This window comes from Pieris brassicae, chromosome 7 (genome assembly GCF_905147105.1).
Source record: "Pieris brassicae chromosome 7, ilPieBrab1.1, whole genome shotgun sequence".
Lineage (NCBI taxonomy): Eukaryota > Metazoa > Arthropoda > Insecta > Lepidoptera > Pieridae > Pieris > Pieris brassicae.
The window spans coordinates 2,374,781-2,396,321 of NC_059671.1; the positions used below are offsets into that span (position 1 = coordinate 2,374,781).

Below are 21,541 nucleotides of genomic sequence, written 5' to 3' on the forward strand. Positions count from 1 at the left end.
TATCTTGTCAATCTCAATTTTCATGTAATTTCTTGAATTCGTAGTCTGTGCCGAAAGAACCATCGCGGAATGAGTTCGCAGCATTGCTACAGCTGAGGGGTATAAAAGCAAAGTCGCTTCAGTCCAACATTAACATTTTTTGAACTAGGTACACCAAATTATAGTACATAAAAGCAGCAATATACTCATTCATGCAAAGACACATTAGTCCCAGGATATTTTTAATTTTTTGCGACTCTGGTGTCAATTTGGTTGATTCATGTTATATATATTTCTAATACCAGTTATTATACGTGTAACAGTAAACGAATCGTTCAAATTAACACATGCTCTAAACCACAGTGAAAAACTTCAAATATCTCAGTTTGCATGTTTTGTGACTGAAGCGACTTTGCTTTTATACCCCTCAGCTAGTCCTACAACAACATTGTTGCAGTATTATTGTTCGACATTAAGGATATATTACATTTACAGTTAGAGTTACATTTGGACCCGTTTCAACTCAAGAGCCCGGAAGATCTCCATTGTGCTGTGTTACGCTCCCACCAACACGTCTGCGGAAGACACCAAGGATGACTTTTACCACGCTCTAAATATCACCAAAGAGAGCCGGAGAGACTTGGAACGATGTCAAACATGAGGCTCAATACCGAACGCGATGCAGACTCTCACTGTGGACGCCCTCAGCCCCATCTAGGGGTTATAGGGCATTAAGTCAAGTCAGTCAAGAATTAGATTAAACTAAAAGGGGTCTCCGGGCGAACTAGGTTTACCAATTATTTTTTGACGTACTGGAAACAGCTTACACCTATTATGATGCGTAGCCTAACCTATTAAAATGATATTAGTTTGCCATTTTCAGTATTATTTTATCAATTTAGTGGGTAGATCAAGTAAATTTACTGGTTTCTAAATCTATTATTAGATTATCCTATATTAAATTTACTCTATGGTCAACTATGCTTAATAGAAAAAAAAGTTATAAAGGACAATAGAAAAGTCGTAGATGTATATAGTTTATGTTTCTGCCTCGATGTTTGGAAGTTTTGGTTTGACAAGTGACAGTGACAGAAATATATTTTTGTAATTAAAATTCAACACTGTCATAATAATTCGAAATTGGGTGTTCAATTTCGATGTTATAAATTTTCGTCTACTTGCAAAATTGTGCAGAATAAACGTGGAGCTTGCCTTAAATACTTATTCTGGGGACAGCTATATTTTAAATAGCACTGCTGAGGTATTTATTTTAATTCGAATATTAAAAAAAAATATCTTTATTTTAAAAGTTACGAACGTTGCTGATTACGTTTTATGTGTATATTTACTTATATTTTAGAAGATATGTGGTGTTATTTTTCCAGCTATGAAGTTCTTAACGACTGTAAATGACATACCTGAGCTAACCCAGCCAAATGTTCATATCAAGGATAAGGATGGTCTTTTGGACAAAATCAACAGGATCCTGAAAGATGGACACAGCAAGCTGCAAATTGTAACGGATTTTGACCATACTTTAACTAGGCACCAAATGGATAGTGGAAAAATTGTTCTTACTAGTTTTGGTAAGTAATTTTTTTGATCACAATCAATTTAATCAAAGTGGCAAAATTATTAACAATATGGTCAAATAATTTTGCCACTAGTAAAAGTCATTTTGACTTTCATAAACATTATTATTTTTTAAATATGTATATTAAATATTAATAAGTAATAGTTTTGGGTTTACTTAATCCAATTATAAACATGTTTACTTTATACATATATTATAAATTGTATTTCACTATTTCAAGGTTATGTCATCTGTGCCATCCATTGCCATTGTACCTCATCTTACATTTAAATTTAAGCTAATTTTCACTGTTCTATGGGTCAGGTATATGTACCATCTCTTTCTGAGATATATACTGTTATTTAATACAATATATATTCTTTCTACTTAGCTGAAATATGACTTATAAGACTAATTAAATCTAATAACTTAATTAAACATGTTATTTTATGTTGATATGCTGGTAGTTCCATGTAAATTTGCCATACTTACAACTGGAAGCAGCAACCCATATCTAGGTGTTTACTTCCCTATTTGTAAATACTATTTGCATTTCAAAAGAAGTAGAAATACCTACTTTTATTTTGAATGTACAGTTTTTGATTTGTATGGAGAAGTCATGTCACAAACAATACTTTTCTAGACAAACATTATATTATGACTGTCCCTATGTCCCAATGGTAACTCTATTTTTCAGCATTTCAACAGATTCAGAATTTAGATTAATCTACTTGGCAAATAATAACATAGATAAAATTATAATTACTCAAGTCATTAGAGTTCTTTTTTTTAATGATATTTACAACATTAGGCTATTTAAATTGTCATTAAATTAATATTTACTTACTTAATTTTTCATATCTAAATTGTATACTTAAAACACACATCATTAAATATCCATTAATATAAATTTAACTAAATAGCTTTAGATATCAATAAAAAAATAATTATTATATTCAATCAATGTATTATAGAATATTATTGCCCATATATAATATGGGTTCATTTAAGCAGAATCTGAAACAGGAATCTCCTGTATAGGTGTGCCCATCAATAGGTCCTATCTCAGTTATCATCAGATGGGAATGTGGTCCGTCTGTCCTGTTAATTATTTAAAAAAATATCAAATTTAGTCATCTTAAATGTTTTATATTTATAGATGACAGTGTAAATGCACTAATACAGACTTGAAATATAGTAAAAAAAAATCATTTTTAATCTTAAAACGACTTGCTTTCTTAAGCTCAGTGAAATAAGATTACATGTATTTTTAAGGTATGTTTAAAGATTGTCCATCGGTACCTCAAATATATAAAGATGAAGATAATAGGCTCTCCAACATATATAAGCCAATTGAAGTGGACCATATAATGACTGTAGAAGAGAAAACAAAACATATGATTGACTGGTACATTGCAGCACATAAATTGTTAATGTAAGTATTATTTCTAGCAACGTTCATGTAAACTTAGCAACACCGTTGCAATAAGCAGTTATTTTGATTGCACCATAAACTTTCAATAGTGTTGAAAGTTTTTGTATGCAATTTCAATATAGTTTTTAATACAGCACTAATGTCGCAAGTAGGGGACCGGATGGTAAAAAATATAAAAGTCTGCTAGAGTTACATAGCACTGATGCAGTTTTGAATTTAATTTATTTTAATCAAATTTAATTAAAGAAAAATTGATGAGTTTAATATTTTTATAGAGGAATGAAGTTTCCGAAGCAAGAGCTCAAAGAAGTCAGCAGGAATATGGTGCAATGTTTTCGGTAAGTTAATATTTCATTTCCTCTCCTTAATACATTCAAAATATTGTATTAATTTGCGAAACGGAAATCTATTAAACGACATCTTTTAAGCACTATTATTTTAGTATACAAGTTTTTAAGCTTTATAACGCTGTATGGTTTTAATTATTTATCCAAACGTACCTACTTTTTTGAACTATACATATATATTGATTGATTGGTATTGTGAAAATGTCAAAAAAAACATGTGTGTGTACTTATGTACACCCGTTAGAAGTTATACAACTTTGGCGTAACAAAATAAAAATATTAAAAATATTTACCTTTCTCCTTATTCTACGATTGTAAAAAAAACGACACTAACAATAGAAAAAAGGTATTTAATACGTTGAAAGTTTTATTATAAGGCATTATCTTGTTAAATAAAGTTTATGTAAATATCACAAAAAAATATTTCTACATAATTAAAGAAATGGACATTTTTTTATTTTAAAATGTTGACCATAGTAACTTAAGGGTGTCTGTTTTATGTGACGGTGTGCGCGCGCATCGTAAAAATTTACTTCCATCATTTTACCCTAACGTGCCAAAAGTATGACTTCAAAAACTTCAAGGCTCGCTTATTTATTGTTTAATCCGTTTATCTATGACTCAGATGTGTCGGCTTGTTATATTGCGACGGCCCATGCCGAGGTCCGAGTCTCGCAGGAGACGCCTTTGAAAAAATGCCTTTAAAAAACAGCCCGAGCTGCGTTGTAAAACCCCTTAAGGCGAGATTTCATTAAAAAAAATAAAAAAAATCTTAATTTTACTTGATAGGTTGCCGTGTTCAGTATTATATTCCTGCATGTTTATAAACTGCTGGTACAAATGCTGACGTTGTACTTAAGGAATTTAATTAACACTTTACGACCTAATAACCAAGTTCAAAAGCAAGACCTATGACTAAGAATCAGATTTACTCTGATAAGGTTACGTCAACAACAGTTATAGTATTTTCCAATAGTTAATCATTTCCTCGATAAGTCAGTAGAACGCAATAGGAATTAGAAAACATGCTTATAAAAAGCTTGCATTTTAATTGAAATTTGTTAAGTCCTACATAATGGCCTGATTAAAACTATTTACCATCTACATTTTATATCAAATTAACTATTTTCAAGTATATAATGGAGTTTTGTTGAAACTGATTTTAGAGTGAGCATACTTCATGCGGGCTTCATGCTACCCGTATGTCAAAATCTAACTACTTTACGAAAGTCAATTCTGCAACTCTATAAAACGCAAGTTCGACCCCACATGGAGTATCATCTCGGCTCTGGGTGCCTTTCACTTCACCGCACCGTAGAGATGTGGGGTCTCTCTGCCTCTTCTACAGCATTGACCATGTTCAGAGATGTTGTTCGGACCTGCAGATGAGTTTCATTATCGGACGTCAAAGTAGAATACAAAATACCATCCGTATCACCTGGACGTCCGTCGTTCCACAACTGAGCGTTTTCTAAGGCAGTTTTTGCCACGCACCACCACTTTGTGGAACCAGCTGCCCACTGAAGTATTTCCGAACCAATTCGACTTAGGGTCCTTCAAGAAAAGAGCGTACCAATTCTTGCAAGACCTGCAACGCTTCTCACAACGTTTTACTGTATGAGAACTGAGTTGTGACACCTGGTTTTATTTACAAGTTATGTTTTTGGTGGCACATCCGCAAAATCTGCGAAGGCGTTATTAAAATGTTTACAAGTTTTTATTCATGTATTCGTATATGTAAATACGATAAATAAGTCTTTGGTAGTCACATCGATTTACGTAATTCATATAATTCATGAAATCCATTCGGATTATGTATATTCCCTCCATTTAGTTTCAAGTATGGCCATAGACGAGCGGTCGGTTCCTTTTGTTGGTCTTTCAATAGCGAATTTTCCATAAAAAAAATTATATAGTTACTATTCAATTACGGTTTTTGATTTTAATTAAAGATAGTACAGTGCGTAAAGAACAAATAGAAACTAACTTTATTTCAATAAATGGTGTGAAACTTCATTAGTATTACTTTCCAACACAAAGACCACTTGTGACAAGACAAGACCATCTTTTATCTCACCATGATAATGCAATCAACGTAAGATAATATAATATGCTTAAATGACGAAACTCGTAAACTATTGGCAGATACAAGATCTTCAATCACGCGACAAGTTGCGACGGCCACATCAGGTTTATTTTATTTAGAATATAAGGTATATACCTTTACATAATTATAATTAAAAAAAAAACACCTCCCCATACAAATATTTATAATTGATTTCTATGTATTGGCTATATCTTGTAGTGGTTCGGTGTAGGAATACTGTATCTCCAAGCATTTTGATTCTGGTTGAGGTGAAAATACTGCAGCTTATGCAGTCAGAAAAATAAGACAGCTTACTGACGTTGCTACAGCTAGGCTTGTATATTTTGCTTACTTTCATAGCATAATGTCCTATGGTATTCTACTGTGGGGCGCAGCGGCTGACGTAGATGCCATATTCATTCTCCAGAAAAGGGCAATTCGTGCAATTTACAATCTTGGCCCCCGCGAGTCTGAGAGAATTATTTAAAGAAATTAATATACTCACGTTGCCTTCCCTTTGCATTCTAGAGAATATCATGTTTGTTCGTAAAAATTTGCATCAATTCACTGTCAAAAGTGTTATTCATTCTATAAATAACAGGAATAAGCATAAAATAGTAGTCCCAAAATACAGATTAACAAAATCGAATAAATCGTTTCTTGGGAATTGTGTCAGATTCTACAACAGGCTACCGAAGTGTGTAACTGATCTTACGACTAAAAAGTTCAAAAACGTCATCAAAGGAATCCTAATTAAAAAAGCGTATTATAAAATCCAAGACTATGTTGACGATAAAGATGTATAGCGCTAATTCATCTCTGCATGTGCGGCTTCCCTGGCAACTTGCGCTGTGCAAGTGTGTGTATCTCATTTTACACTAATAGTAAAACCTCAATTTTCTTTGCATTGTATAGAATCTCTGTATACCTTGCATTATATAAACTTCTCAGCCGATTATTACTATTGTAACCGAGTCTTTGTAAGCTAAACCATTGTTGAAAAGAGTGTCCATGGAGTTTCTTGCCGGTTCTTCTCCATGAGACCGACTTTTTGGAACCGTGCAACTAGACGTTTCATAAGAGCCTGCAAAGGCCAATTTGAAATAAAAACTTTGAATTTGGTGTGAATGGCCAGTTCTTGAACAATAGCGATGTCTATAAAGGCATTTCATTGTTGAATGTAATAAGTAATACTTTTTACTACTATTCCTGTTGCGCCTATAACAATCGGTATCACACTCGTTATCCATATAACAGCGTGCTTTTCTTTATATATCTCAACGAATAAGTATTGCAATACAGAACAAATGCTGCCTGCATTAAAAGTACACTGCTACATGGACCAAACATTTAAAATTCGTTTTAGTTTTTAATTATTTTTACTATGTCGGTTAGGTTACGTTAGAAAAACATATAAATATGTATATTATCTATGTAATATATTAATATCTTTAATTTATGCAGTATGTATCGATAAAATACATCTAAATCTGTCCCGGAATGTTTCTCATTCGTTTTTTGAAGTTTTTTTTTTAAATACATACTATTATTTTTATTTTACTACAGCTAGGCTATCCTTGGTCTCCAGTATCAGGTTGATTTTATATAATGTTGATTTGCTAAATATTGACGACTCACTAACAATAAACACACACATATGATATTCATAGGGTTTGGGTTTCAAATATACCTCAATTGATTATTTAAGAAAACAGTTCTTATCAAGGGCCCACCCTCCAACGGTATAAGTACGTAAAGAAAGTGGGAAAAGTACGAGTTCTATAAAGGATTCGTAAACAATAACATTTTGACTGTACAACAAATAAAACAGTAACTTATAAGATAATTAAACAATAAAATGAATTTTTATTCAAAAAACCGTTTTCAAGTTTATACGATTCGACACTATTTATTCGATAATACGAGCGCCTAGTACGCCATGCTGTTGATGCTCGCTATAATGTTTTTATTCAAAAATAATTTATTTTATTTAGGACTGGTGTTAAAGATCTGATATCGTGTAGTGAAGCCCACTTCATCCCGGTCTTGATATTCTCAGCTGGACTCGGAGAATGTGTGGTTGCTGCGATGGAGGCTGCCAACTTCCTGCTACCTCACGTTAAGGTATACATTAGATAGTTATTGTTGACTGTGACAAGTGCATATCAAATCCAGTTTTTGACATACGGAAGTCAAACTTGACGTTTACGGTAATACAGTGACACATACTTTTGTTTGCCGGCGGCTGAAATTGACACTACAGTCGCTATTTTGAAATGTCAGATTGAAATTGTTTATTTTCTGTAATTTATTATTACCATAAATAATTTTACTATCTGCCAACATCTACTAAAAACCAAATACAATGTTTTTATTTTTAATTCCAACTATCCAATTCCAATGTTTATTATTAATTTATTAATTCCAATGGCAAAGTTTTAATTATCGAATGGTTGTGGGTTCTAGGTATCTTAAAATATATTAAAATAATAGTATGGGTATCAAAAGCTAACATATCAGTTGTTCATAAGTTAGTTTCACATTTATTTTAGCCTAGAAATGTATTTTCTAGATACTTGTATATTTATTTATTTACACTTCGTTACCATAATATACAAAATAATACATATAAAAAAATAAAAAAAACGCAGGTTACATAAGTTATTAGGCAACGGCATACACATTGTTTTATTAAGACATTTTAATAAATTATTAAACATCACTTCAAATTATTCCCCTTATAATGGTTTATTTTGATTTACTGGCAAACTGGCAATACTAATGACAGCGACGCTATTACGGACCAAGAAAAGTATGTGGCACTGTACTCTTATATAACGGGACTTATGCCAATAACAAATGACGCAGGTCTCCATTTGTTCCATTAATGTTTTTTAAACACAAGTCGGCATTCTGCCTGACACACGTTGTCGATTTCATCTTTAAGGCGATGTTTTCCTAGTAGTTTTGATTGCTCAATCGGAACTGTGAAGGGGCCCTTGAAGTATGACGTCTATAGGGGTAGGGTCTTTGGTGATTACGTTAACAGTATTGCATATGCTTGAAGACGAAATGCATTTTCGAGGATTTCTCCAAAATTTCATACGTTTATGTACTATTATTTTTGAGAGAGATTTTTTATTTTCCTTTTACAAGAGGAAGGAGGGGGGAAAAAATTGCAGTCTTTGCTTACGTAATACTTGAAAGGCCTCTAACATGGTAGTTCGATTTGATTGCAGGAAAGGAAAAGATTATTTTGATCTATTTTAAAATTTATACATTTCTATCTGCTCCATTTTAGTAACAACAAAGTCGTCAGCTTAATAATATATTTTTTCAATACTTAAAGATGTTGGTACATTTGCGGTTGGTACCGCAAACGCTTATTGCGTCTTATTTTTTTTTACTAAGCGACATTTAATGAAAGTTTCAATTCAAGGTGATATCAAACTTCTTGGATATAGACGAAAATGACACAATATTAGGAATAAAGGGTGAAGTGATTCACACTTACAACAAAAACGAGGCCGCTATCAAGAACACCGAGTATTATGAGATGGTTAAGGAGAGAAACAACGTCATTCTGATGGGAGACAATATCGGGGATGCTGGGATGGCAGAGGGGATGGAGCACTGCGACGTCATAATTAAAGTGGGATTCCTGGGGAGGAATGTGGAGGGAAATCTCCAGAACTATTTAAATAAGTTTGATATTGTTCTCGTTAATGACCACACCGTTAATGTGGTTAACGCCATATTGAAGCACATGCTGTGATTTTTATGATTTTTATACAGATATACGCATATCATTAGTAACGAGAAATTTTTGCGTGCTATTTACAAAATATTTATACTTTTATAGTATGAAGTCTATAGGACCTTATTTTGTTTTCATTAAATAGATATTTATAATTTGTTTTTGGTATTAAGAATATTCATGGTTATTTATATTTTATTTTACACTATGTTGACTTGAAAGATCATAAAAACCGAAAAATATTTTAAAAATACAAACACGTTTTTGTTGAGTAACTTTAATTAATGTTTCCTTGAGAATTAAAAAAATACTGTTTTTTTTTAATTGTATATAAGCATTTCTATTTCATTATAATCTAGCTATATAATATACAAATACAGGTTTGAGTATTAAAGCCAAATATAGCCAAAGGCTTCATTAGTACAAGTATTAATTCTGAGATTTTTTTTTAAAAACCAATTAATTATAACTCATATTGTCAATGATTATATGATGAGGAGGTAGTTTTGCAGTGTTTTGAGTTATTAAGCTAATTTTGTTTTTCAATAGTTGTCCTACTTTTTAGGTCTCGCTTTTTGTATTTTAGTACATAAAATAACAATGTATAATCAACACGGACTATTAATGTCTATTGGTTAAAGATATTCTTGAAACTTAGTACCGATATTTATTGAATTGTTTGTAAAAAGTTTAGTAACTTTTAGATGAAAACATGTAGAGTTATCTATTGTTATTGAATTCCGTTAAATTACGGATTGTTTTTCTATTTACTCAGAGGTGATACGGACCCACGTTCATAGTATATTTATAGAAACGTTGAAACGTCTATGAATTTGGTTCCTAACGTAAATTAGTTGACATATTGTGATAAATAAAACAAATTTAAAAAATTATATATTTTGTTTATTTTTTAAAAAACAACACTTGGATATATGTATTTTCTAGTCATCACTGTGCTCCGCTGTGCTTGTGAAAACAATGGAATATTTTTTTCTCTCAATACTAACATCGGAAGGGTTACAGCTATGGAAGATAATTACTAAACTAAAACGCTAAAAACATTCGTTGACGAGACTAGGTACAATTTTAAATACTGCTAATTAAAACAAATTATAACATTCATAAATTTCTCAATTCACAACACCTGTGCAAATAACAGGCGCAAATATAAATGCAACAATATGCAAGCGATAATTTTTTTTAAATTTTTAATAAAATGCAATTTGGTACAGTCAATTATGGCAAGAAACATTCATGTTGCCATGAAAGTCAAATTATTTTTCGTAACCTGATTGTTAAAGCATGATTTGGATTAAGTACGGGTGTCTATGAGCCTAAAAGCAAGATTAATTCGTATTTTAATAGATAATGCACCTTAACAATGATTTAAAGACGCACTTACAATGAATTCTTGTAAGTGGAGAGTTAATCATTCGTCTGACTGGAAAATACATGGAACTACTTCGTTCAAATTAAAGGATTTAAATAAACAACAGTCTTAGAACATACGGTTATTTACACAAATATGTTTTAATATAAAAAATATCCTACTGTACATATAACAATAATTGTCAATGTAGAAATATATAATTTTTATTTACAATAACTAGAAACATTATTAAAAATAGTCAAATCTTTAGGAATCACCCAGGCAAAGGCTAAAGGGAGCTTGGGTGTGAAATATGCACTTAAATGGCAACACTTGTTAGAAGGCACTTGTGTAATTTATGAGGAATCTAACACTAAGACCATTCAAATGTGAACCCCGTTTAAAATATTAATGTCTCTTTTTATCACGGCGTAAAAACAAGAGACGGAAGAGTACTTTTCAGAATAAAGTATGGCAAATATATGAGTAAGTACATAATCGTGTACAACATCGAATTGAGATTTTTGCAAATTGACTAGATTCATTCCGATTCGAGTCAGTCAGAATAAAAAAGCGTGATTAATAATACGATATGAACAATATTTTTAAATATGATATGAAAAATATAGCTTCTGAAGCTGTAATCTGTGAAAGTTGAGATTATTTTAAGCAAATATTGAACGAAAATCACTTACTTCTATTATTTTACAAGAATACCTTCTTTGGCGGTTTGTTTCAACCTCACGCTTTGCGTAAATATACATTCACCATGCACTCGGACTTATGACTTTGTCTCTCTCTAGCAGTACTTACAAGAGAGAGACGCTTACATAAGAACCGGAACAAAATATCCGCGATTTTTATTGAGTGCGGTTTTTGCCAAAACAAATGTCTAAACTGAAAAGTAAAATTGCGGTTAAACCCGCCGCGGCCGCTGTCAAGTGCATATTTCACACCAAGCAGTGCAGTCTAAGGCAAGTCGCACCGGCGGGCACAAAATATCACTTAACCGGTTATAGAAACCCAAGTAAAGGTAACTAAGGGTCAAGCTCGATAATACTCCAGACGTCTTGGTCCCTTTATCACGAAGTCTAGAGCAGAGATCACAGCCGAGTTCATTGTTCACTCATCGTCACGTGATCGAAGCCACGTCGGAGCTTCTTTGGAGGCCGTCCTCGTCCGTCGATCTAAGACATCAAATTAAAACACTCGGTAAACAATGAATATGAGATTAAGAAAACACTTTTTAAACGGATTGAAGCTATGTACTATTATTATAAACTTATAATTTACACACCATAGCTGTGATACTTTTGACATTCAACACCAAAAGAAATTCAAAGACAAAAGTGTCTTCAGTCACCGTGATAAAGCACGCGAAACGTCGGAAAAAAAAATTAAAATAATGTTAATAATTATAAGTTTTTAATAATAATACATAGCTTCAATCCGTTTAAAAAGTGTTTTCTTAATGTGTAAAAGCTACGTCAACAAAAGCCAATAATAAATAAGATTTTACAGTGCTACATAACTTTCTCTGCCGGCGGGTAAAATTTGTATATTATTAGTACGATGTTATTTTGTAATGTCAGACTGACATTGTTTGTTTCCTGCAATTTCTTGGTATATAATCTTTTATAAAAATCCAACTAAAATGTATTTATTTTTATTTCGTGGCAAAATTTTAGGATAATATTCCGTGTATTATCTAGATACTTATACATTGTTAATTTTTATTTACTGGCAATACTCCACGACAGCGACACCGACCAAGAAAAATATGTGGTATTGTGAATCTCCGATCAAATGTCAAATTATAAATTCTATGTGTTTGACAGTTGTCAGTTTCGAATAAATTGACATTGACATTGTTTAGTCTGTAGAATTATTTATTTATACTTTGTTGCGAGCAATACAATTTAAAAAAAAAGAAGTGCGAAATTAAATAGGAAATGCAATTACATGAATCACTTAAATCTCTATAGAAAAAATGGTTGGTACGTAATAATTTAGAAAAAAATCTGAAATAAAAAATATTGATAGAGGAGTCCATTAGGCGAGGTTGTAACTAAGAAATATATTTATTTTTATAAATGGATGCGTAAAAGCAAAATTTGTGTTCATAACATTTACCTGTAGACGTGTGCGGAGGCGGTGGTGGTGTGATAGTGCGCGGCGTAAGGCAAGCGGGACCTCGCGTGTCTCCGTCTCGCTTGCACTGCTCGACCCACTGCGTCCGGGCGGGACGAGTTACGCACCGCGTGACATGCCAATCTGGGACGATGCAATTCGTGACGATAACCAATTATCACCAGTAGAGTGCGAAATTATTGAGATGCTGTTATGCCACGCCCGGTAATAATAAACAATTAAAAATTGTTTTGCGCATCCCAAGAATCTTAAATTAATTAATTAATTTTTCCAAAGGTTCATACGGGCTCCTAAACAAGTTTTTATTAAAGCGTACAAAACAGGCTTCTAAAAATCTAATTTTCCCGCGATGTTCCAAGTAAACATGGTTTTGTCAACAATATTGTATTTATTATTATACCATGTAATAAGAAAAATAAATCCTTAAAACAATACAAATTTTGGACCTTCGAGCCGGATTATCTTACCTCGGGGCGAGTGCTGCAGCAGTTGTAAGTACGACCAAAAGCCAATATATGGGGTCAGCTAGAGCGTGTTGCATCACGTGGTACGTGGAGGGTAGATTGAAACAGGACACGCAAACCGCTCCATACACGAGCGTCAAAGCGTAGAACGAGCCCAGAGAGCCGCACAGCGCTATCACTTGGATTACCGTCTGAATAAATAAAAAAATAATTTTATAATGTTGTTGATATAAATTAATTTAAAGGACCTACAAGATTTTGTTTCGTGGATTATTATTATTAAGCATTCTTGCATTGCGTGCTATTAATTAAAACAGATTGTTTATATTTTGAATTTGTGAATCTAAGTGCATTCCACACCCAACTTACAAGTCTGAAATGAAATAGCTGCGTGAAATTTCAAGAATTAAATTTTTTATTCAAAAATTATATTCATAATATTACCAAAACAATTAAATAATATAACTAACGTTGTTTCCTTAAAATGTTGACGTAAATTTTATTCTCTCCAATTTTAAAGAAACCTTACGAAGCGAGGAGATAGCAAAAAAATATGAGTTTTTTTAATATTTCTAGCCCAAAATAATATATATTAAAAACGGTCCATGTTATCGGTAGAAAATTGGTTCAGTTCTCTTCTACTAGGGTCATTCTCATGTGGTGTAAATTATTTTTAAACGCTATCTTCAAAGAAACTCACCCAACTTCTCGTCTCTATAGCGACGTACACAAGCATGATGACCAGACAGCAGGTCATACAGCAGTCCCCAAAGGCCCATATGTCGACGTCTGTATCGTTGTAGGCAGTTCGACAGGCGAAGAATATCACAATACTGATATACAGAGACTCAGCTAGCACGAGCCAGTATGAGTGGGCTCGATATGCAAGGCCGCGCCTCGATGCGCTGTAAAGTCCCGGACGCTCGGTTAAAAGCGACGCGGGCGCAACGCGATCGTATGCGCCTGAAAGGAAATAATATCTGTTGGGAAGTTGTCTAAAAACTAGTTGATAGAAATCTTGGTTTAGTTCTGGAGGCTTCCGTATCAGTCGCTAGCACAAGCCTACGCCAACACTGCTTTGAAGTTAAGTGATGAGAAATATTTAACAGTGAAATATCCAATTCGTGAAAGGTATGCAACGCATTTGCGATCCTTCTGGCTTTGTGAGTGGCCGTGGGCGGCGGTATCTTTTAACATCTGGTGAGCCTCTTGCCCTTTTGCCCCGTTACATAAAGATAAAATCTTGTAACAGTTAAGTCGAAATATATATATATATATATTCGATATATGCATGGTCACGTGACCTTTAATTTCAATCTCAATGTTGATCTTCGTTACGTATGTGGTAAAAAACCTTAAGTCCACCAGTACCAAACTATAGTGACATAATTTGGAATATATATAAAAATCCTGGGACAACTTCGTGGACTTAGTGAACAATATTATTGGCATATTATGTTTTAAATGCAGTTTTCAATATTTATATGTTTTACTTAGTCATATAAAGAACGATATGTATGAAACTCACCCATTATAATAGGAGGAACTGCGGTGAACATAAGATTATATGCCATGAGATGAAGCTGGTCGATCATTACGGCGGAAGAGAAACCGCAGTACAACTGATACCAGAATACTAGGAACACGAAAGTCTGGAAAACCATTTAATTGTGTTAAATACTAACATATATATTGGCACAGTTAACTGTCGGTTGAAATTATACGGAGAATTTGTTCTTATTTTTTATTTACTTTCAGCCGTTTAAAGATTCACACTGGATGTTCAATTCCAAAATCTATAAAGTTTGAGTGTTTAACTTCAGAATAGACAAAAATATATTCTATCTATACATATAAATTTCAGGTTTACAACATTCACTGTCAACATATGAATATTTTCTTAATTTAGTAATTTTTAAAGCATAGCATGGCGAAACTACTGCTGCTCCTGACTCATATTTTAAAAACGCTTATAAAAATGATTTATAAAGTCTAAAATTATTAATTTTTAATAGATTTTTTGATGAAGATTAATGGCGTTAAGTAGAGATGTGGGATCACTCTGCATCTTCTACCGCATTATAGATGATACGATTGGAGTTTCGTTTAGAGTGACGTTTCCCCCATCACTAAAGGATTTCCGAACCAATTCGTCCTTTAAATAAAGGACGGCAACGCATTCGCGAGTATTGAGCCTTCAGCCCGTTTGCTATGTTCTATATAATTCTAGAAATCGATTCCTAAAAAATTATGTACTCACAGCATTCTTGAGGAAGAAGTAGAGTATCATCCTCGCCAGTCTGTCGTAGCACCAATGGCCGTGAACCAGCAATAGTCGTTCGATGAATTTGAAGCGAGACAAGGCAAAATCCGACGCCATTACTGCCTGACGACCTTCCTGGCCTGATAGACCTACAAATACGAATTAAATATACCGAAGTTCTGCAATTTATAACTACACTAAACATGTGTTCGTACTATTGACGTTATACGCAAATACGAAAAACGTGAAATTTTACGCTTCATCTAATACAATTTTTAACATAATAAAACCCATAGATTCGAATTCTTTATTAAAAGCACCACATTGACGCCAGAGCCAGAGAGAATTCATGATTATGGGTTAGCAAAAATGTTACACGCACGTTGCCTTATATAATTTAAAAAAAAAAGACATTTCATATTGTTGATGAGCCTTAAGTTTGGGTTTATAATGTTGAAGTTTGATTAGTTATAGATTTGTGGTACATCATATCATAGTTAAATTTGTGTTCTGTGATGCTTAGGGTCCTATTCTAGAACGACAATCAAACTTTAATGCAATTTCAGGAGCTGTCAAAGACAATTTTTAATGAAGGTTGATATATTTGACAGCGTTAAAGACGAGATTTTAAATTGAGATATTTGAATCGTACGCATTTTTCCTCTCAAATTCTAACACTGTCACGTCATGTGTCAACGTCAGCGCTGTCAATTTTGAAGAGTGACAATTGACATATTCAGTTTAACACTGACTGAAACCACAAGAGTGGCATTGCCTTTTATTTGTAACGGAAAGTTTTAGATTATTTTCTTTTCTAACGCTAGCTGTAATGGTGTAAATGAATAAAATATATATTATTCAAGTAAAATTCCTCACCAACGCCAACGTCTGCCGTCTGTATCATGGAGACGTCATTAGCTCCGTCCCCGATAGCCAACGTCGTCACACCCAACTCTTCCTTCACTGCCTGTTAATATTTTAACACGACATTAAAAAATACACTTTTTTATAATTGTGCATGTTTCCTTCTCCGTTCGATTTTAAATATTGATATAACTACAATGGCTGAACTAATAAACGATTATAGGTATTTGTCAAGACAAGAGGGTTCAAGTATTACGTCACGAAATTTTTGGAGATTCTTAAATCCCCCCCCCCCCAATGAAACGCGCCATAACGTTTTCTGTAACCAATAGTAAAAAGTTTCATGACCACCCCCAGTGACTCTTTATACCTAAAACTTACCATTATTTGGTGTAAAGTACTGGAAAGTGGAAAAAATTCTTAAAAATAACGCGTAATTCAATCCCCGCCAACAAACACGCAATCAATGGGAAGCCCAGTAAACGATTTGTTAGTTTTTTTTACGATATTTACCTTGACTATATATGCCTTCTGTAGAGGCGTGGCACGGCAGCAAAGCACAGCGGAACAGCGTCTTGCCAGAGACAAGAAAGGCGCGACCAATCCCGATCGCCTGTCAAGGATGTACGTCAACGTCCGTCCGTCCACTACAAGCGCACGTCCGGTCCCGCCTTCCGTCACGCCCCCTTCGAGGTAACTCTTTATTGTTGATTCTGCGTGTTCCTGAAAAAAAGCGTAAGTGTAAGAGGTATATTGTTAGAAAGAAGAATATATTTTTTTAATTTAAATCACTGTTTGTTTGTTGACTGTATTTTTTCAGTTTACCACAGGAGAAACTGTGTGTTGTCTATGAAAAAAATAATTTAAAACAACGTGTGCAATTCACATGTGGTAGAAGTGTGACAATAAAAAAAATTGGTTTTAATGAGACGAGTGTGATTTTATTTTTTAAGTTTAATATAATTTATTGGTTTTGTTAAAAACTAAAATAGTTAAAGTTAGAAAGTCGGTGAAACGAAAAAGAGACAGACACATAAACTCATAACGTGCGAGCAAAAGAGATTTTATAATTAATGATATGTAAATAAAATTGATAAGTTTCATCTAACTTTATAATTTAATTTAATTAATTTAGTTGTTATGCTCATTTTTTTTAATTCAGAAAATGATCTATATGAATGATATATATCTGTCACTTTTTCGTTTCATGGAGTTTCAAATCACAACGATACTAAAAAAGTTTTCACATCAAAACACAAAATTTACTAATAGAGATATTAATATTTAATAGAGCGCCGTGTTAAAAACATAATAGATAATTTTAAACATAGATTCAAAAACTCTAAGCTAAAGATTCGCACTGAAACTTATTTAAAAGTCTTACGCTAATATGATAATACATACCTTGTCCCTAGACATGAGGTGAAGTAGCCGATCGCTTTGCGAAAACAGAGCCGCTGAGTAGGCAATATTGATGGCAGTCTCCGGTTTATCCCCAGTAAGAACCCAGACCACGATCCCCGCGTCTAACAAAGCTCTAACAGTACGGGGAACGTTCTCTTGGAGTCTATCCTCAACTCCTGTCGCTCCTACTAATGTAAGCGCGCTTTCGAGGCGTGCCAATGAATCGCGGAGACGCTTTTCTCTACCTGTTAATGTAAAGAGAAATTTCATAGAAAATTTACATATTTGTCTTTTGCTAACATAGCTTTGACACATTAAGACAGCACTTTTTAAATTGATTGAAGCTATGTATTATAAACGTGTAATTATTTACATAATTTTAAATTTTCCGACGTTTCGCGTGCTTTTTTCGTCCGGAGTCCATCGTCATCTTTGAGTCGATATCAACTCCGGAGAAATAAATACAGCTAACACAACTTTCTCTACAGCTGTGATACTTTTGACATTCAACACCTTATGTCTTCAGTCACCGTGACCACGCACTCTGTAAAGCACGCGAAACGTCGGGAAAATTTAAATTTAAAATTATATGTTTATAATAATAAAATATAGCTTCAAACCGTTTAAAAAGAAAATTTACAATTGTGTCCGGTACTTAAAATTATACATGCGTAACAGAAATGCTATAGTCGACGCATTATGAATTGTGGCTTCGGGTCATTAATCATATTGGTTTGTCTGTCTCGCTCGCACTTACAGGTCTTATGGAGAGGCGTAGTGATGCGCGTAAGAATTGTAGAGGTGCATATCGATATTCTAGTTTTGACCCAAGTCTCATCAAGATAATTTCGTGGCTGTTGGTTTTCCTGACAGAGTCCACTCTGGCACAGACTATATCCGTTCTCTCCGTTAAATACTTACTACCACCAGCATTTGTTTAACTTAAAATTAGGAATCTGTTCTTGATATTCTGCACATTCCTACTGTCAGTGACATTTATTGCCCGACGACTCAGTAAAATGCGTCGACAATAAATTGTTTAATTGAATACAATACATTAAATATTAATGGGGAAATCTTTTTAACAGTTACATTAAAAAAAAATCCATAGATTATGGATTATACCTAACATTAAGTGATACCGCCGCCAATGCGTGCGTTGCCAGCATTTTAACAAAGGAATTTTTATCGAAATATCTAAATGTTCGTTTTCCATTTTAGACTATATTTTATTGTTATTTACGCTTTATATTACAAGTATACATATTTATTAAATATTATTTTCTAAAAAAAACATATGAAATTAGTGACTGATACCAATAAACATAATAAAGCAATATGGAAGTAGCAAATCCGATATAAAATAAATCTTTCATCACTTTAATGCTTTAGACGCATTGCGTATGCGTTATGCGGATTTGGCCCCGGTTCAAAATATTGAAAATAGTCTATAACTTCGAAGGCAAAGTAAAACTAACACACGCTAAGTCATCATTAATTATTTAAATAGCAATTATATTGTTAAATTGAACCTTGAAAAACCTAATTAAAACTCACAAAACACGATAAGAAAAACCGCGCGACGTTCACATTTTTTGGTAGACGATTTTATGCACGATGTAGTTGGCCATTTTTTTTTGTTATATATTGTTTAGAGGATAAATTCTTATGATCTGACTAGAATAAAATAGCACACATGAACTCTGAACGAAGTCTTTCAAACCACAAAACTGTTTCCTAGTAAACTTTTCAAAGTCAAAGTCATAAATCATTTATTCATATAGATAACACAATGTACACTTATTAACGTCAAAAAGAAATATACATTAAATACTTCCAATTTTACATTTACTGCCAGTTCTCAAATCAAGGGCGTAGAACGAAAGAAAAGAACTGGCAATAAACTCTCCGCCACTATTTTTAACTGCCAAGTTTTTTTGTATTACACAACGTTTGTAAGGAGCTGCAACTATTGCACAATGTTTCACATGACATCTTAAGTAATAAATAATAATAAAATAAATTAAAAACAACGATTTGTCTCGGTTTGTGAAAGATCTGATAATTGATGTTAAATGTAATATATTATAAAATCATCCCTAGAACATCTTGCATTGAACAGTATTCTTAAATTTGAATTCCAATTTTATTATTAAGAAAACTATATATTTTTAGAGACACTTGACTCTCATAATTGGCTTATAAATTTTTGTCGTTATGTCTTGGTGCAAGAGGAGTATGTTAAAGTAGTATATTAAAAAAGAAAGGAATTTTCTTGAGTAAATGTTCTATTAATTGCTTAAAGTACTCACGTACACCCGGATTTATCTTGTTGTCAAAGACCCAGTTACGCTTACAATATTTATTTCATATTTGCAAATGCACGATACACCTATTGTCAATCAGCCATGTCCTGATGGCAAGCAGTGAATAAAAATAAATATATACCTTCGCTAATTTCAGAAGCTCTATTATGTCCAGCCAACCACTCTTCCCATAACGCAGGTTGCATTGTTCGCTTCGCCATGACAAGTGTACGTAGTCCAGCGCGCGAGTATTCGCTGAGCAACGAACGCGTCCGTTCGTACGCGGCAGATTCCGCTGATCCAGATCTCATCGGCGCAAGAGCACCTAATACTGTACAATCCGCGCCTTTGACGTATAATAACACCTTAAAAAGAATAATAAAAAAATTACTAGTTAAACTATGGTCAAGTAAAACAATTGTCTATATATATCTTATTAATTAATACTACAATAATACTTATAAACCGCAGACGCAGTATAGTATTTGTTGCCACGCTCTGTGTTGCTAATGGTCTTTTCCAGGCATAAAATGCTAAAGCTAACTTAGTAATCTTACTCATATAACAATCATTGTCTCCTTCGCTACACCGTCACTTAAAAGACGAGTAGAATGGTTGATTAATGTTTAATTATATATACCTGTCCAGTGGGCGCGCGTAGTGCTATCGACATACACTTCCGATTAGAATCGAATTGTTGTACACGCAACACTTTCAACTTCGTGAGTTCTCCTCGTATTCCTATCTCTACTTCATCAGGCGCTCGTCCGCGTAACTCGTATCCGTACGCAAGTGCGGCTTCAGCTAGAGCCAGTTCATCCGGACTTTCTGCTTCGTAACGGGCCAGCTGGAATTAGAAAAAAAAACTTCTAAAAATTCACTATACAAATAGGTGGATTTGAAGCCTAATTGCTGTTTACCCAATTGGTATTCTAAAGCAGCAATAAATATTTTCTGTAGTCGCTTAATAGGGTACACATATCATAATGATTGTTTCGTTAATAATGTTAAGTAATAGGCGAGCCACAGATCCATATATATATATGGGAATTTGTACCAATATATGATGTATGAGCTAACAACATATTAACGGGTACGGGTACTATAACATTAAGAGTGCGAACGAGAGATTTTACATTAGCTTAAGGGTTTAAATTAAATATGTAATGTTTAGTATTAAAAATAATTACGAATTAAAATAAATATCCACTGAACATTACAGTCGAAATAATGCGGCAAAATAATTGAACGATAATTAAGGAACATTTATAACAATAGCTCGTAAGCAACAAGTGTTTGCAATTCTTCATTCATTACTGTTACTTAGCACTTGAAACGTTGAGTGTCCTTCATTAATCGCAATTTGTTTTCCTGAAACAGGCTCAGCTAAATAAATAAAAATACGTATATTTTTCATATCACTATGAATGTAATATTACGTTTAATTAGGGTTTTAAATGATTATTTCAATACTAATTAGCCACGCCCGTGTTGATAATTTTGGCCTATGCCTACAGTACGGTGCAGATTTAAGACCATAGGT

General features: G+C 33.3%; 2 protein-coding genes across 3 annotated transcripts in view; one reads left to right on the top strand and one right to left on the bottom strand.

Moving 5' to 3' along the window:
- The first annotated feature begins 1,073 nt into the window (after positions 1-1,073).
- Positions 1,074-10,070, top strand: LOC123712034 (cytosolic 5'-nucleotidase 3). Its single transcript, XM_045664950.1, has 6 exons — positions 1,074-1,240; positions 1,365-1,565; positions 2,828-2,987; positions 3,263-3,325; positions 7,415-7,544; positions 8,860-10,070. The coding sequence occupies exons 2-6, from the start codon at positions 1,367-1,369 to the stop codon at positions 9,193-9,195; spliced, it is 888 nt and encodes a 295-aa protein (XP_045520906.1). The 5' UTR covers positions 1,074-1,240; positions 1,365-1,366; the 3' UTR covers positions 9,196-10,070.
- The window catches only part of LOC123712032 (phospholipid-transporting ATPase VD), a 55,868-nt gene continuing 44,391 nt past the window's right edge, over positions 10,065-21,541 (bottom strand). The window contains exons 6-16 of one of the 2 annotated variants that reach the window (XM_045664947.1): positions 20,639-20,845; positions 20,141-20,363; positions 17,693-17,937; positions 16,802-17,011; positions 16,301-16,391; positions 15,422-15,573; positions 14,690-14,813; positions 13,862-14,124; positions 13,165-13,352; positions 12,680-12,820; positions 10,065-11,733 (exon numbers count right to left, since the gene is read on the bottom strand). In XM_045664947.1, coding sequence (XP_045520903.1) covers positions 11,679-11,733; positions 12,680-12,820; positions 13,165-13,352; positions 13,862-14,124; positions 14,690-14,813; positions 15,422-15,573; positions 16,301-16,391; positions 16,802-17,011; positions 17,693-17,937; positions 20,141-20,363; positions 20,639-20,845 — 1,899 coding nt within the window. In that variant the 3' untranslated portion in view covers positions 10,065-11,678. Of the gene's footprint in view, positions 11,734-12,679; positions 12,821-13,164; positions 13,353-13,861; positions 14,125-14,689; positions 14,814-15,421; positions 15,574-16,300; positions 16,392-16,801; positions 17,012-17,692; positions 17,938-20,140; positions 20,364-20,638; positions 20,846-21,541 lie in introns of those variants that run through there. The other variant, XM_045664948.1, reaches the window with a different exon arrangement.